The 15,914-nt window shown below is 53.9% G+C and overlaps 1 protein-coding gene across 1 annotated transcript; it reads right to left on the bottom strand.

Annotated features, from left to right (window-relative positions):
* Positions 1-5,524: 5,524 nt before the first annotated feature.
* HAND1 (heart and neural crest derivatives expressed 1) lies at positions 5,525-9,153 on the bottom strand. The gene is made up of 2 exons (XM_039485770.1): positions 8,477-9,153; positions 5,525-6,412 (listed from the first exon to the last, which is right to left on the bottom strand). Exons 1-2 carry the CDS (start codon positions 8,945-8,947, stop codon positions 6,311-6,313), a joined length of 573 nt encoding a protein of 190 aa, XP_039341704.1. The 5' UTR covers positions 8,948-9,153; the 3' UTR covers positions 5,525-6,310.
* Positions 9,154-15,914: the final 6,761 nt, after the last annotated feature.

Here is a 15,914-nt window from a genome sequence, read left to right as displayed (position 1 = left end):
GAGTAATAAATAATACTAAGGCAGAGTCAGCTCGCCCAGGATGAGCTAGAGAACTAGTCAGGTCTCCCCCTTGGCTCTCATGTTTCCTCAGCGTTAGGCTGGCCTTGCTCTGACTTCTTATATCATGGATGTAGACACTGGGGGGTGGGAAAATAATGAAAATAATAATAATATAGGGATTACATAACAAAGGAAACAGTGAGCGTGGAACAAGCTCCTTGATCTCGCTCTGTGAAAAGTGGACAAATGTAGTTATAGCACAAAGCTCAGTAAAGCAACAGTCACCAGTTGTTACTTTATTCATTGATTAGCGCTAACCCCCCCTCAGAGAAAAGGTTGCCTTACACCTCTGTGTGCCGTTTGCCAGCCGGTGGTATGGTTCAGAAGCTATATGTAAATATTAGGGCTGTCGATTAATTGCAGTTAGCTCCCGCGATTAACTCAAAAAAATTAATCGCAGTTGAAAAAATGAATTGTGATTAATTGCAGTTTTAATCGCACTGTGAAACAATAGATACCAACTGAAATGTATTCAATATTTTTGAATGTTTTTGTACATTTTCAAATATATCGATTTCAATGACAACACAGAATACAAAGTCTACACTGCTAACTTTATAATATTTTTCATTACAAATATTTGCACTGTAAAAATGATGAACAAAAGAAATAGTATTTCTCAGTTCTCCTCGTACAAGTACTGCAGTGCAATCTCTTTATCATGAAAATTGATATTATTGTTTAACAGTGCGATTAATCGCGATGGATTTTTTTTAATCGCTTGACAACCCTAGTAAATATACAGCCCACTGCCTGTGGACATGATCCCTAGGTGAGAGGTTGCACATGATGATTTGCTTCACCACTCATGAACTCGGCCAACTTCCTACTCAGCTGGAGGGGCCTCATGGGTGCTGTTTGTTCACGAGGGATTACATGGCAGAGGCAAACTGGCTAGATCACGTAGCTGTTCATTTGCAGACTTTAAAACTCTTTGGAGAGGTGGGGGGGCATTTTAGCTCTTTTCTAACGAAGGTGTTTGTTTAGGAATTTCCCTGTTTTTTCCCTTGAGTCACCAGCATTTTAAATCAGGCTGGTGTCCGAGGTCTGCAGGAGGGAACCCAGGCAGGCAGCTGGTTGTGGGGGCGGGATAGCTCAGTGGTTTGTGCATTGCCCTGCTAAACTCAGAGTTGTGAGTTCAATCCTTGAAGGGGCCATTTAGGGATCCAGGGTAAAAATCTGTCTGGGGATTGGTCCTGCTTTGAGCAGGGGGTTGGGCTAGTTGACCTGCTGAGGTCCCTTCCAGCCCTGATATTCTGTGATCTTACCTGGCCCACCAAAGTGGGGCTCCCCTCCTGAAAACTCTAGGAGGTGTGGAGGGTCTGGGGGACAGTTATACTGGGAGGAGTGAAGTGGGTGAGGTGTGGCGTAAGGCAGGAGCAGTTATATCTGCAGGTTACATCCAGCAGGTGAGGGGAAAGGGGGTACCGGGAGGTACTTCTCCCTGGGGCTGAGGTATGATGGGGGTAGTTGTACTCAGATGGGTGGGTGTGAATGGTGTGAGGTTTGGAGGGGAAATGGGCAGGGGGGGTGTTATACACAGGAGGTGGTGAGATTTGGCTTTTATCCTGGTGGAAAACTGGGCATTTCAAGTGTTATATTGAAAATATTTTGTTTAAACTTTTTCATATGGATAAAAGACACTGTCCTTCCCTGCCCCCCTTTCTGTGCCCTTCCCCAGCCCCCGGCATCTCATACCCTCCTGTTTCCCCTGCCACCTCCATGTCCCTTGGCCCCTCCCTCACTCTGTGCCCCCGCCCCCGGCACCCTATTCTCTGCCATGTGATCCCCTCCTCTCTGCCTGGAGGATCAGTACTGGGATAACTGGCTGCTCCCTGTTATGCTCTAGTTCCGCCACATGCTGCTGAGTTTGACGCAGGGATCTCTGCTCTGAGCTACACAGAAGGTCAGATTCAATGCTTCCTCCTGGCCTTAAAATCTACGAACCACTTACCCCCCTCACCCCGGAGGAAGTGGAAATGGACCTGATTATTGAATTGTAAATGGTGCTGTTCTGCAGCTGTGGGGATAATCCCCCATAAGGCAGTTTAGTGTCCAAGCCCATGGGTTTGATGGACACTGCATTTGAAATATGTCCGTGGGAGCTGGCCTAACCCAAAGGACGCTCTCGACCCATTGTGCATAGCCTGTGGGCGCCCCAGAGCCCTGCGTAGCTTTAAATCGAAAGCGCCCTGCTCTCAGCTCAGCTCTCAAGAGCACAAGTGCGCCTGGCCTGGCGTTCCTGGTCATAAGCAGCCTTCCAATAACAAGGGTGCGGCCCTGTCTTCCACAGGCCCCTCCACGCTGGCATTGATTTGAATGGCACTTTGGAGTACACAGGGAATGCAGGATTGGGCCCCAAACCTGTGTGTGCGGCTAGGCCTCCAAAACGACCCTCCAATAACCAAACGTGTGGGCACGTGAAACGAGGGAGAGGGGGGAATCCAGCGTCACGCTCTTGCTAAGCATCGGTGACTAAAGCAGGGTTTAAGCTTGTGAAAATTTCCTGGGCCAGGGTTTGTATTTTACGCTCTGGGTAGATAGGGACGTGACGGAACGGGAGAGCTAGTCTCCAGCACTAGAGATTCCTGGATCAGAATAGCGTGTTGTGTCTGTGCTGCATGGAAGCAGAGAGGTAACTTCCTTCTTTTCCAAATCCCACAAGGAATCTCCCTCCTGTGTGTACTGTGGGGCCGTGCAGGCTTTGAGTGGAAGCCAGTGAGCTAACGGGACATCTGCAGAGCCAAAAATCCCTGCGGCAGCGAGTCTCGGAGTGTAAAAATAGCCATGCAGATGTTCAGGCTGGGGCTGGAGCCTGGGCTCTGAGAGCCAGCGAGGCGGGGACAGTCTCAGACCTCAGCTCCAGCCCATGGCTCTTTCTAGCCCTGTAGCGGGCACCTGAGCCAGCTGGCCTGGGCTCTGCGTGTTGCTGCCATGGGGGTTTCTTTGCTGTGTTGTCGTCCCCCATAAGACTTCTCACCTGAGCGAGGCAGGACACGCGGGGTTAACGCTCCTCCCTAGTTCAGCACAGCACTTAAGGCTGGGCCTGACTTTAAGCACACACCTCCCTTCCATTAAAGTCTATCAGTGGGACGTAAGCATGTGCCTAAGTGCTGTGCTGGTTGGGGATGGGCCTAAAAGCACATGCAGCTGTGCTTAGCTGAATCGGGACCCAAGCGTGCTCAGGAAACCCCATCACTGTAGGGTCTAATCCTTCAGTCCTTCCCCAGGCCAAACTCCCATGGGCTTCACCAGGAGTTTTGCCTGGGTGAGTGTGGCAGGATGGGGCAGGTTGCACAGATTCTGCAGAGAAGTGGCATGTGGGTCCCTCATGCACGAGGAGGCGAAATCAAGGCAGCCCTCACACTGGCTCCCCGGGGTTTCTCACCACTGAGTGTGAGGCATCCTCTCTGCGTAGGGATGCAGGATCTCTAGAGAGATGAACAAAGGCAGCCAGGCAGCTCTTTCCTTCCAAGGAGGAGCTCAGCATCTTTCTCTGTCGTGTTCCCCATTCCCCATATGCACTGTTGGGGGGCATGGAAGGGGCTTGGCTAGCTCCCACAAAGGGCAGAGGCCCTTGGGTTGGCAGCCCACGAAATAAGCAAATAACTAAAGGGTAAAACGCCTAGGCAAAGGGCTCGAGCTTTTTGATGCTTTGATAGTCTCAAACTAGGTCATGGCCCGATTCATCTCTTACTGACAGTGGTGTAAATCGGGAATAACTGCATGGGAATCAATGAGGTTATGTAGGGTCAAGCTGGTGTCATGAGAGAGGGATACACAGTAATCTGGGTGTTGTGTGTGGACTGCACAGGGCCTGGATTCAAGGGGAAAGGCCAGTTGCCTGGGGGAAGGGACATGTAGGACTGCATCCCCATGCTGCCGGGTCTAGGCAGCGGAGTGGGCGCCAGGAGCCGTCTGATCGTGGTGTTTCTCAGAGCTTGTCGTTAGCAGAGGCTTTGTGGAGAGTCCCAGCAGCCTTTGCAGCCGGCCGCCCGGCCCTTCGGGTCACACACTGCCGGCGCTCTCTGGTCCCAGCGCAGTCGTTATTACAGAGGTGTTTTTCCTCATTAAAATGTGCCCGGCTTTTTGATCTCGCTTCTCTTGGCTTGGCTGAAAGAAGGTTATTTATCCCCCTGCACAAGTCGGAGGGGCCAGTGATTTGGGTTTGTCCATGTTTCGTTTGAAATCAGCAAAAAGGTTTCCTTTGACTTGCCACATTAACACTAATGGAGTTTCCACCCCTATAAAACACAGGGGATTAACTCTTCAGACTCTGAAAAGTCCCTTGTTCCCCCCAGTAATTATCTGTGTGTGCATATGACTGTACATACACAGAGAGGTGCTGTACATACCCACACAGCTATACGCTGCACAATATGTGTGCTGTCTATAGGAGTTTATATGTATATTCAAATCAATATAATATGTGACCATAGAATAAATATTAGTTCTAGATCTAGATATATTGGTAATATAATGGCTGTATTTTGTGTGAATATTTAGATACCTATATAATAAAAATACACACATAAATGTAATAAAAATACACATATATATCTTTGGGTGCAAAGCTTAGACCTCTGTTATGCTGGAGGCCAGACTAGCCGGCCATAATGGACACTTCTGGCCTTAAATCTATGAATCTGCTGTCAGTCTCTATAGTAACGATATATTTCTAAATGAATATATACTATAGGTGTGTGGGAGGGACATCCACTATCTAATACACTGTATCTCGATCTGTCCAGCTATAGCTCTCCTCTCTGTTGGTATCTATTTGGATACAGGAAAGATATCAGTACAGGGCTTAGTACACCGAAGCCACAAACTAAGTGATGCTTCCAGGCACCCCTGCAATATAAAGAGAATAGTAGGCAGAGGTGCTGGAACCAGGGGTGCTGGGGGTGTAGCAGCACCCTGTAGCTTGAAGTGGTTTCCATCATATCCAGGGTTTAGAGTTTGGTTCAATGGCTCTCAGCACCCCCACTATATAAATTGTTCCAGTGCCCCTGCTAGTAACATCCTTGTATATGTTTTATGCTAGCTGTGCATATAATAATATAGATATGTCGATTTAATTCTATCTAGAGCCCACAGTATTATCCAGAGCTCTAACATAACCAGCAGCATCTACATGGAGCTTTTTCTACATCTGATCTGTTAGATACACACTCCTAGTGCACTATCATATCTATATTACAATACGGAAGGGGTCAATTGATCGATGCTAATTTTCCTTCTGCTTTTAGTATTTTATATAAATCCGTTTTTCAAAGAAACACCCGGTTTTAGCGGTTCTGAGAACGCCTCTGTCCTTGTCAATTTCACGCGCAGCAAAGCATCTGACTGCGGGCTGCTGGGCCAGCCCTGGAGGCACCGAGCTCTGGCCGAAAAGGGGAAAGTCCGTTTTCATAAAACTTTTATTTTTTTTTTTTTTAAATCCACATAAATAGTTGGCTTGGCGAACCTGTTTTCTCGGCAAGTGGTCATACAAATTTGAGGTAGAAAACCCGGCACAGGAAACTTCCCAAACGCGTTAGGTAGTTTAAATACATCAACACATGTCAACAACGTGGGGGTTGTATTTACAAACACAAGAACAAGGTGTTTCCCTCAGACTGCTGGGCGGAAGGGCAGGAGCCAACCAAACACTGGGTACAAAATAAATGAACTGAAAGGTTACAAAAAAAATATGAGTTCAGGGCTCATTCGATGCAAGCGGCTCTCTGTGCAATAGGTCCCGATCCTGCATTCACTCACCTCACAGGGCTACCTCCCGATATTAGGGCCTCTGCGTGTCCACCGGGATCAGAATCCGCCCCGGATTGCCCAGGCAGAACAGGATCCTGCCTACCGGATTTATGTGTGTTTCTGCTGAGAATCCATATTGCGTCCGTTTCATGTTTATGGCGAAAGGAGACAGAGCCCAGGGGATGCCTTCAGCGAGGAGAACATTAAGGCCACTGGAAAAATAAGGTAGGGAAGCGATTCCAATTCCGGAGCATTTAGGACAAGCAGAGCTGTTTCGTTTACACTAGAGTCGCCCTGTTTTTCACGAGTTCTTTTCCTCCTGCCCAGTTCTTCATATCCCCCCCTCCTGGATTTCTCCCCGTCTCCAACCCTTTTTCCTTCTTCAACATTGCACATGATAAGAGCGATTGGGTTATGCTCCCAGCGCGCTCCTGGGGGGGGGGACTTCTGAATCTGTTTTAAAAATGAGTTCAGTCTTTGATGTGTGTCTCCCTTCTCACTGATTTAACTCCAGAGCCCAGACCTGCTGAGGCCAACCAGTCCTTCCTTTCAGCTTTTTCTCTCCATGGCCGAGGGGGTGAGCGTAGACTTCAGGCTGCTGCAGAAAAACACAAAGCCGGAGGGGAAGGGGGGAAACACAAAAGGAAACACGGGTAAGTGCTTCACAAACATAAATATAAATTTAAAAGATGAACGGGGGGAGGGGCGCAGAGACCAAATATTTACGAGCAAGGATTTTAATAAGAAAAACAAATCGCACGGGCTGCGCTCTGCTGTCTACCGCTGTTTGTATATTGCAGTCGAGTGCTGAAAATAAGCTCGTATATTGTGTTCCTGTTTATAAACGTTAGATATCGGGGCAGAGCCATAAATCTGCCTTTATTTCCCTGCTTTTCTAAATAGTGAACGCGGCGTTATTGTAAATCCACGCTCCTGTTGGTAAATACAACGGGACTGTAGTAAATTACACAGTGTTAATTAGCTGTAAGTGCCAAGGCGGTTCTGTTCCTTCGAATGGGAGGAATTAACGCTTGGAAACAAGGAGTCGCGCTTGAGAAATATCGAATACCGAAAACGGGTTTTGTTTATTTCCGCAGCCACGGTAAAGTACAAGATCCGTTTCAAAAGCGAGGCTATTTCGGGTGTTTCCCCCGAAAATGCGGCCCTTTCCCACCCGCTAGGCACGTTGGGAATAATCACGCCGAAGCGGCGGGGATCGAGGTGCCTTTGTGTTTTAATCGATCCGCGAATTTTCTTTGGATTCGATTATTGGCCCAGCCCCGAGTCCAGAGACGTTCTCGGGGTTTGGGTGAGCGGCGGATCGGCACCGGGGTCGCCTGGGCCGGCGCTTTCCTTTCAAAATCGGGAATAGGGCGCAGCGCGCCTGCGGAGAAATGTAAGCAAACAAGCCCTTGATTTGCGGGTTAAAGTAAACGTGGCAGGATGCGGCGGTTCTCTCTAGGAATTCCCCCAACTCGGTTTTGTAACCGGAGTACCGGCTCCGAGGCCGGGATTCGCTGTGTGGACGTGTTTCTCGGCCTGGGTTCAGAACCTGACCGGGGAGCTCCCTCTGGCCCGTGTCACGGCCCCGCTCAGTGGGGCTGTCACGGGGGCTCCCTCTCCCTCGCTAGGTAGGAAATGGGCTTGGGCGCAGCTCGGGTGTCCCCGGGGGGGTCGGAGTCCCACCACCACCGGCGGGATTTTTGTTTGCAGCGTCCAGGAAAAAAAAGACTCGTAAAAAACATCGCAGCGAAGAAAGGGCCCGAGTCTGTCTCTGGGAGTGGGGCCGCCCGTCGCATCTACGCGCCTCCCCACTTTTCCAAATAGCCCGAACTGGAGCAAGGCCTGGCGGCTGGGGGGAGATCTCCCATTCGCAATGTTTAAAAGCTTCCCGCCGCCTTAGGAAAGATGCGAACCGTTGAAGCAACTCCACTCGATGCGGGATTAACTAGGGACCGTTTAGCCCGCAGCGCAGGGGGAACTCGCAATACGGAGCCCCCTGCCCTGGGCTCCGGTGGAGATAAACCCGGGCTCCAGTCCGCAGAATAAAACCCCAGCGTGCGCGTAGCTCGCTCCTAGCAGCATCCGCGGTGCCATCTACTATCCCGTGCAACAGAGCAATAGTCTTGCAACCTGCGCTGCGGAGTTGCGCGCATCACCAGCGGTAAGGCTGCGGGGGGGGGGGAGGCATTTATCTGCTGCCCTCCGTAGATCCGAGGGAAATCACCTACCACTTCCCTGGACCTTCGCGTGAGCTGCCTCTGCCTGGCGAGCTCGCAAAGCGCGGGGCTCTCCCGGCTGGGGTAGGGACCAGGCCCAGCCAGGAAAGCTCCTTGCCCTGTAACCAACCTGAGGAGCGCAGGGGTGGAACCAGCCCCCTGTAGGGTAGCTAAGGGCCCATGCGAATAACCCTCCCTGCAGGAGAGCAGCTGAGGCGCAGAAGCTTTCCATGCAGGGGGCAATTTGCCCCGGCCCTGCAGGGCCCCCACCGGACTATCATATTCTGGAGTATTGCAGCTGCTTTTTGTGGAGGGCCTGAAATTGCTTTGCCCCTGGGCGGCCCTGGGTTACTGACCTGGGCAGCCTGGCGCAAGGGCTTGCAGGGCTCCTCCTCTGCTCCCCTTCCCCCCTCTGCCAACCCCGGCTCCCGCCTCCGCCTTACCGGCTCCCTTTTCCGCTTGCTCTCCCGGCTGTCCGGCTTCTTGAGCTCGGCCTTGAAGCCCTCGGTGTCCCCGGCCTGGCTGTCCTTGGCCAGCACCTCCATCAGGTAGGCGATGTAGCTGGTGGCCAGGCGCAGGGTCTTGATCTTGGAGAGCTTGGTGTCGGCGGGCACGTTGGGGATGCACTCCCGCAGCTCCGCGAAGGCGCTGTTGATGCTCTCGGTCCTGCGCCGCTCCTTCTTGGGGCCCACGCCTTTCCGCCGGCCCAGCCGGCCGGGCCCGTGGCCGGGCCCCGGCGCCCCGAACTCGGCGCCGGGGTAGGGGGAGGGCTGCCCGGAGAGGTCGGGGGACACCTCGGCCGGGTTGAGCACCCAGCTCTGGAAGTAGGAGCGCTCCGGGTGGCACCGGGAGGCCGGGCTGAAGAGGAAGGGCTCGTGGAGCAGATGGTGCTGGTAACTCCCCACCAGGTTCATGGTCTGCCCGAGGCGCGGAGCGGTCCCGGAGAAAGAGCCCGGCTGGAGAGCTCGACCCCTAGGCAGCCTGAGCCATCCCTCGCTCCAACACCCCCTGGCCCGGGCGGGGCAGCTTCCTGCCTGCGCTCCCTGGAGCCGGGGCGACTCTCCGCAGCTCAGATCCTCCTCCAGGCCGGGGAAGCCAGGCCCCGGGACGGCTCCTTAGCAAATTCTCTGCTGGGACGTTTGTCCTCGGCACCCAGCTCCGCTGGCGGGGAAAAGGGGTGTGTGTGTGTGTGGGGAGGGGGGGCTGTGTGTGATTTTTTAACCCTTCTGCAGCCTCCCAGCTCTGCCTTTATATAGGGAAGGGGGCTTTGATGTCAACCTTTCCCCAGAGCCAATGGAAAGGGGAGGGTCCCTTGCAGGAGCGGGGGGGGGGGGGGGGGAAGTGCCCCTGAGCTGTTTGCTTGGCCAGGCTGAGTTTATTTGCGCAGCACTTTTCTCACACCTTTCTGTTTGCTCCCGCCAGTCAACCGGGCTCGGTTTCAAACACTGGCTCGGAGCGAAAAAAGGCCCTCGTGGAAATCAGGCAGAGCCACTGCGCTCCCCCGGCAGCCCCGCCGAGGGACCCGCTTCCCGGGGCTTGTTTTCTGGCGAGGAAGGAATCGCTGAACTAGAACCCGAGCGCGATGTGTCTGAAAGGTTTCATAGTTCTAGTCCACAGTGGGCCGGGTGCTCGGAAAGCCGTAGGGACACCGCCCGGGAGGAGCGCGCTTGTATCCAGCCCTGTCAGTCCTAGCGATGTGGCACGAACCGGGCTGGGGATGCGCAGATCTGCTCCGGAGTTTCTATTTTAAAGACACACATTGTCCAGTGTTTGCCTTGCCTAAGAACAGCGACGGGGGTTGCTTAGAACGCCCCGCGAGCCACAGGGTAAAGCGGCGTCGAACTCGTGTGTGTATGTTCAAGTGTAAACGCGAACGCTCTGAATGATCAGAGAAATGAAGCCCGCGGGGAAAGCCCAGGCGCTTTCTCCTCGGAGCTTCTGATGCGTTGAAACATCAGACTTCTGGAACTGGCAGTCAGACCTCCTGCTTTGCGGTGTTCACCGAAATCTCAGAGTCCCCCCTTTCTGAGCAGGTAACCGACGGGCTCGGATTTTTAATTAGGAGCGCGGAGAAGTGGAGTCTGATCCGCCTCTGAAGCTGCCTTGGCCTTTGCCAGGTCCCCGTTTGATTCTGTCCCTTTTGTTCTTTCTCTTCAGCCTGGCCCCACATGGGCCCGGGGATCAATTCTGCCAGCCTCGGTTGCGGGAGTGACCGCAGCTTTCCCCCCATCGGGTCAGACAATTACGCCCCACCCCACCCCCCGGCACCCCAGCTTTGCAGCTGACCCTGCGCCCCTGGAAATTGCCGAAACAAAATACACAAAGTTGTGTGGCAAGTGGCTTTGAATCGAGGCTCGGAAAGGGGGGCGCTAATTGGGATTAAAAGCCCCCCCCCGTCCCCACAGGAGGGTCCGCGTTCCCAAGCCCGGTTGTGCTTCCCCTGGGGGGCTCAGTCCGAGGGAAATCTATCCCCGCGCGTACCCGCGGGTAACGCAGCCCAGCTCGGGTCTGGTTCTCCCGCAGCGGTTCGGGGAGGGCTGGGAACGGACTGGAGAGATCGGCAGGGAAAGGTTTGAAAGCAGCCAAGGGGCAAGGGCGGGTTTCCTCCCCCTCTCTGGCCCAGCCGGGGGGGACCCCGCGGGTCGGAGACGCTGCAGCGATGGGGGTGAATCCAGGCGGCGGGGCCCGGCAGGTTGGCGTGACCGTGTTTCCCGGCAGCGGAGCGGGACAAGGGAGAGTCCCGTCCCCCCCACACCCCGAGATGCGTGTCCGGGTCCCGCTCCTGGAGGAGCGATTCGCCGCCTGCCGAAATGGGACGTGCTGGACTCGGTAGGTTCCCCGAAAGCCCAGGCCCCTGAACGCGCAGGGCGGGACAGCGGGCACGGGGCATCGAACCGGCCCCACAGCCCCTCTCTTGGGGCAGGACAGAACTTCTGGGCTCTCTGGAGCTCGGGCCGGCCCTGGTTTGGGGGCCGAGCCTGGGTACGATGGTAGAGAGGCCGGAATCGGGGAGGCCAAGGAACCGCCGTGTGCGCTGGGCAGCGAGAGCCCGCCGGGGGTGGGAGTCTCCCGAGCCCTGGCTCCCTGCGGGGTTTAGTCCGCCTGGGCTCGCACCGAGCGGGTGGGATTTGGGCAGGCTTCGAATGTCCCCAAGGCCCTGCCCGCAGATCCCCGGGGCGCAGCCGGCACCCGGCCCGTCCTGCGGGGCAGCGCGCGGGGTAATCGTGTGATGATGCGGAACATCTGGGCGCTGTTACCGTCACGGCTTAAGAATGCGAGACTCCCGGGCGGGACTGTGCGCACGGGTCGGGTGTGAACGCACGAGGGGGAATGTCCCCAGATCCCTCGCGGGACAGTGACACACGGGAACGACGGTGGTCAATGAACTAGAGTCCACAAGCAGTCAGAATGGGCAGATCCTGCCCTGTAATTCCCCGCGGGGATAGAGCTGCCCTCACACCCCTGCATGCCACCTCCTCGGGTGTGTGTGTGTGTGGGTGTGGGTGTGATCTGTGCATTATGCAAGGTCGCCGATGTTATTGTGACCATACATCGGACCATACATTTTGTATTACTGATCCTTCGGATTGGGTGCATTTCTGTCCGCTTGAATTCTCCTGGCCAGCCACTCTAAATCCGGATTCTGGGCGGCTAATGGCCTCTGCCCCGGTGTACTGGCTTGGGCTGCTGCTGCCCAGTGTTTTGGAGAATCTCAGCTAGAGGGGAGCTGCAGCAGCCCGAGGGTCGCTGGTGCGTGGCGCCCCAGAGGCTGGAAAAAGCCCGGCCGCCTGTTGGAGAGGGGTGAGGGCCCAAATCCTGCGGCTGGATGGGACTGGGGTTCTTGGGTCAGAGCACAGGATCGGGCCCTGAAATATCCCACCCCCCCTTGCTCTGCACTTTCCCGAGATGGGCTGGGAAAACCAAGGCCCAGCCCGGGTCTCACATCCCTGCCCCAGCCTAGCACACCCGGGTCCCTGGGCGCGGTGGATCCGCCCTGCCCTGGGACTAGTCAGCCCGAAGCAGCCCCCGGCATGCCATGCTCTGTGGAGCTCCTTGCACCAAGGCACCATTGGCATCAATTGGCAACGCCGTGAAACTTTGCCTGGGTTGGAACTGGGCGGTCCGGTCCGGGTGGCTAAGGAGCTGCCGCCATGGGCACCCTGGGTTCGTGGGCTGAAAATCTTGTTGTTAGGGGGCGGCCCGGGGTACTGCCCCGCGGTAGCCAGTGGCCTGCCCAGGGGATCCACCGAGAGCAAAGGGAATGGAGAGCAAGACATGCCTATTCCGAGATTCCGATTGCATTTACACCCCCGAGTAAATCCGGAGTGACCCAGCTGGAGGCAAGGGGCTTGCTCCGGATTTACACCGTTCTAATTGAGACCAAAACAACGAAATCCTTCGCGGCTTCCAGAAACGGCTGTGAAATCAAAGGGCAAAATATAACCGGAATTAGTAATTAATTGGCGTCTGCTGTATATTGCGCTCTGCTCCTTCCAAACTTCCTATAAAGTTTTACGAACGAATACGCTGCAAACAGAGGTGCTATTCCATATAATACAGATATCATAACCACAGCGGTGTTATTCCATTCTCTGTCAACCGCCACACTGTATATTTCTGTGTGTGCACATACATATACCGTGTCTAGCTGTGTGTCGACGTGTATCTAAACACACACATCTGTGCGCTGCATTTGTGTGTGTGTGTGTGTTTGCAATCAGACCTGTGCGAGAGGAAAAACCGTTAGTTTGCAAAGCCAGCCAAGCCCGCTGCTTTGTTCAAGCGTTTGGGCAGCGAGGTATGTTAACGATTAAATACCTTTTCCAATGATTAATCTTCTCGCTGAGGGTGGAAATGTTTTAGGGTTGTTTTCAGGCGCTTATATTAATCATCCGACCTAACAGACCATTAATGTCTTTTTACATTTTAAAGATGACAAATTTTATTTGACTTATTTCAATCACAGCTCCCGAGTCGTCTCCAGCGAATTCGGGAGCCATTTAAACGCCTGCTGTTTTCTAGAGCGATTTGTTACCATCCGAGTTTAAAAGCCAGTAAGTCTCGGGACTAAATCTTCCTCTACATCGGATCTGGTCCGACCTGATTTTCCATATCGCAAATGCCATTAGTGGGGTTAAAAACACAGCTTGCCGGCCCTGAATCGCTGCCTTTGATACCTGGGCCATAAGAAACAGGTTAGCTTTACAGTTCGGGATCCCCCCCCCTCTTTTTGTGTGTGGCTTTGTTCTTATATGGTGCAAACTTTCCCCCTTTACAACCCCCTTAAATGAGTGCGCTGGAAACATTTGTTATTGATTATTTGGCCATCTAAATTAGGCGGCGTTAGACCCTTGCCTTCAGTGGAAAATGCTGAGTATCCTGGTCCCTCTCCCCGGTTCAAAGCGGAAGGGGAAATCTTTCTCCCCATCAAGACTTTTCCTACAAAAATACTCGTCAGCCTCCCCCAGGTGAAGCCGGTGGTTTCAATCCAGTGATTTCCTAATTGGAGCTATGGCTCCAGGTCCAAGGCCGTTTCTGGGCTGATGGACCGACCAAGGGTCCCGTCTCGGATCTGCCTCTCAAGCCGGGTAGGCAGAGCCGCCCCTTCCCCGCAGCCCGGCAGAACTTCGCTTCGCTCCGGGAATATCCCCCAGCGCTGCTCGCCAAAAGCCAGCCTGCAAAGGTAACCAGGGCCTGGCTTTGCCTGTTACACCCGCGGGCCGGGGGTGCCCCTGGGTGGAATTCAGAGCCCAGTGATTCGGTCTGTCGCCCTCACCCCTTTGCAAAGCTCTGTCCGCTCAGCTGGCTCGCTCCAGACCTCGCTCCCTACAGGAACAAAGGCTTTGACGGCCCGCATTGTATTTGGCCACGAAGGAGCTCGTCCCGCACAGAGCCGGGAGAGAGGGTCCCAGAAGCGCTTTTCTTTGCTTTCTTCCCGGGGCTACCGCGGTGTGTATATACCAGAGTCACACACAGGGCGGGTGTGCGGGTGTTTCTCTGTACCTGCGGCTGCTGCCGTGCGAGAGAGGGATTTAATCGCGTGTGGGAGTTAATCAGATCCTCTGAATAACGATCTGCTCCCCATGTGAATTCCCAGCCACCCATCAGACCCCTCTCTGCTTTTTATGGGGGTGGGGAAGGCGAGTCAGCCTCCTTGCACTTCCTTTTTATCCTGAGTCTGGTCATATTTTTCCTCGCCCAAAGTATGGAGATGACATGAAACCTCTTGTTTTGGGCTTCATTTAGCCTTCCCCTGAATCGGAAGAGAAATATCAGGTTCATTTATCTAATCAGAGGTTGGACCCACCCAGACCTAACAGTGAGTCTGTGCCGAAGGAATCTCATTGATAAGGGAGTAGGCGAGTTGGGCGAAGGGGTTTATGAAACCTGGGGGTTGAGGGGAAGCGTGCACAGGGGCATTTCATTAACCCCTGCAGTGCCACAGTCCCTGGCTCCATTCGGAGCAGTCTCCATTGAGCTTTGATGCTTGAGACATTCCACCTTGACTGTCAGTTGGTTGCCAGGCATCCGTGGTAGTTTGAAGAGCTCTGGAATGCCCCGAAATTCACAGCTGGTGTGGGGAGGAGACGGGGAGCGACCGTGTGCGCGCCCGCAACATTTCATCCTGGCCTTTTCCTGCATCAGATACAAATATACGATTGCAGCCTCCGCATTTGATTCTATTATCCCTGTAATAGATTGGACTCGGCTGGCTGCTAAACCCTCTCCTTGCCCTGGAAAGCTCTGATTTATATGAGCCACAGTGCCAGGACCTGGGCCGTCCAAAAGGCGTTAAAAAATCCTCAACCCTAGAAAATATTCCATAAAAAACACTTTAATCTTTTTAGCCTTCGGCTGCACCCCGGATTGGTCGCTGCTTCCCGGCTATGGGCTGCTGCGGGGAGCCGAGAGCGGGGGGTGTGATTGGAGACGAGGCTGTATCTTAATCATCTAAACCAGTCAGACCCAGAGCGGAATAATTGTCCACCAAAGATCACGCGTTAGCCCAGCGTTTTCTGGCTTTATTTTTAACCAAAGATTTTTTAAAAACAAAAACAAAAAGGAAAAGAAAAGAAAGAAAGAAACTTACTGTATCTTGTGAATTTGGAGGAGATCAGCTGAATAAATACCGAGACTCGCGGGTTGATTTTCCTTTGGAAAATCCTTCTAACCCTCCTTGTTCTAATCAAGTGAAAACCGGGTCTTGCCACCCTTTTACATTCAACCACATGGCATTTGTGACCAGTCCAAATTTAGAACTTTTCAAACTTTTCCCGCGTTTCTTTAATGTCACTTCTACCCACAGGGCTGTGAAAACACCCCAGGTTTCGGACTGGGGGGATTGTGGGTCCGAGCTCCGGGAGGAACCACGCGTCTACACCTGCTTTCTGCAAACTCAGTCCGCTTAGCGCCCGCTCCTTATCTGTGAGCAGATCAGTGTGGTGTGGCTGGGCAAACCTAAGGGGCGAGGGCTGCCCGCGATTCCGCTGCGCCCCTCGCGTGCCAGCTCTCCGCGTGGGAACCCCGAACGCCCCTGCCGCGGAGTGGGCTTGTTGCTGCGTTGTGGTTGTCGCCACAATTGCGGGAGGGAGTCTCCACTCCTAGGTTTATTTATCCGGAAAGAACGTGGCTCATTGGATCAAAGCCCGCCTGCCCCGGTGCAGTCTGCCACGGGTGTGTTTGTGGCTCTGTAGGGACACACACACAACAGGGAAAACCAACACACAACAGGCGCACGCAGACAGCTAGCCACCCACCTCCACACCCACACACAGGGCCACAGGGAACGCACATGCACCAGCCCATCTCCCTGCTGGCTTCACTGGTGTTGCGGGGTACGGATCCGAGCCCATTGTTCGGGGGGGGTCTGGGTAGGCTCAC

The sequence above is a fragment of the Mauremys reevesii genome, linkage group 8 (genome assembly GCF_016161935.1).
Source record: "Mauremys reevesii isolate NIE-2019 linkage group 8, ASM1616193v1, whole genome shotgun sequence".
NCBI classification, from domain to species: Eukaryota; Metazoa; Chordata; order Testudines; family Geoemydidae; genus Mauremys; species Mauremys reevesii.
The sequence above is the reverse complement of the archived record's forward strand: the minus strand, read 5'-3'. Positions and strand labels throughout refer to the sequence as shown.

What these genes read in the sequence shown, in the direction of transcription:
- HAND1 (XM_039485770.1), bottom strand. Translation starts at nt 8,947, where the DNA reads ATGAACCTGGTGGGGAGTTACCAGCACCATCTGCTCCACGAGCCCTTC. An exon ending in GCAAGCGGAAAAGGGAGCCG is followed by an intron (nt 6,413 to 8,476) that starts GTAAGGCGGAGG and finishes GTTTTTCTGCAG; the next exon opens with CAGCCTGAAGTCTACGCTCA.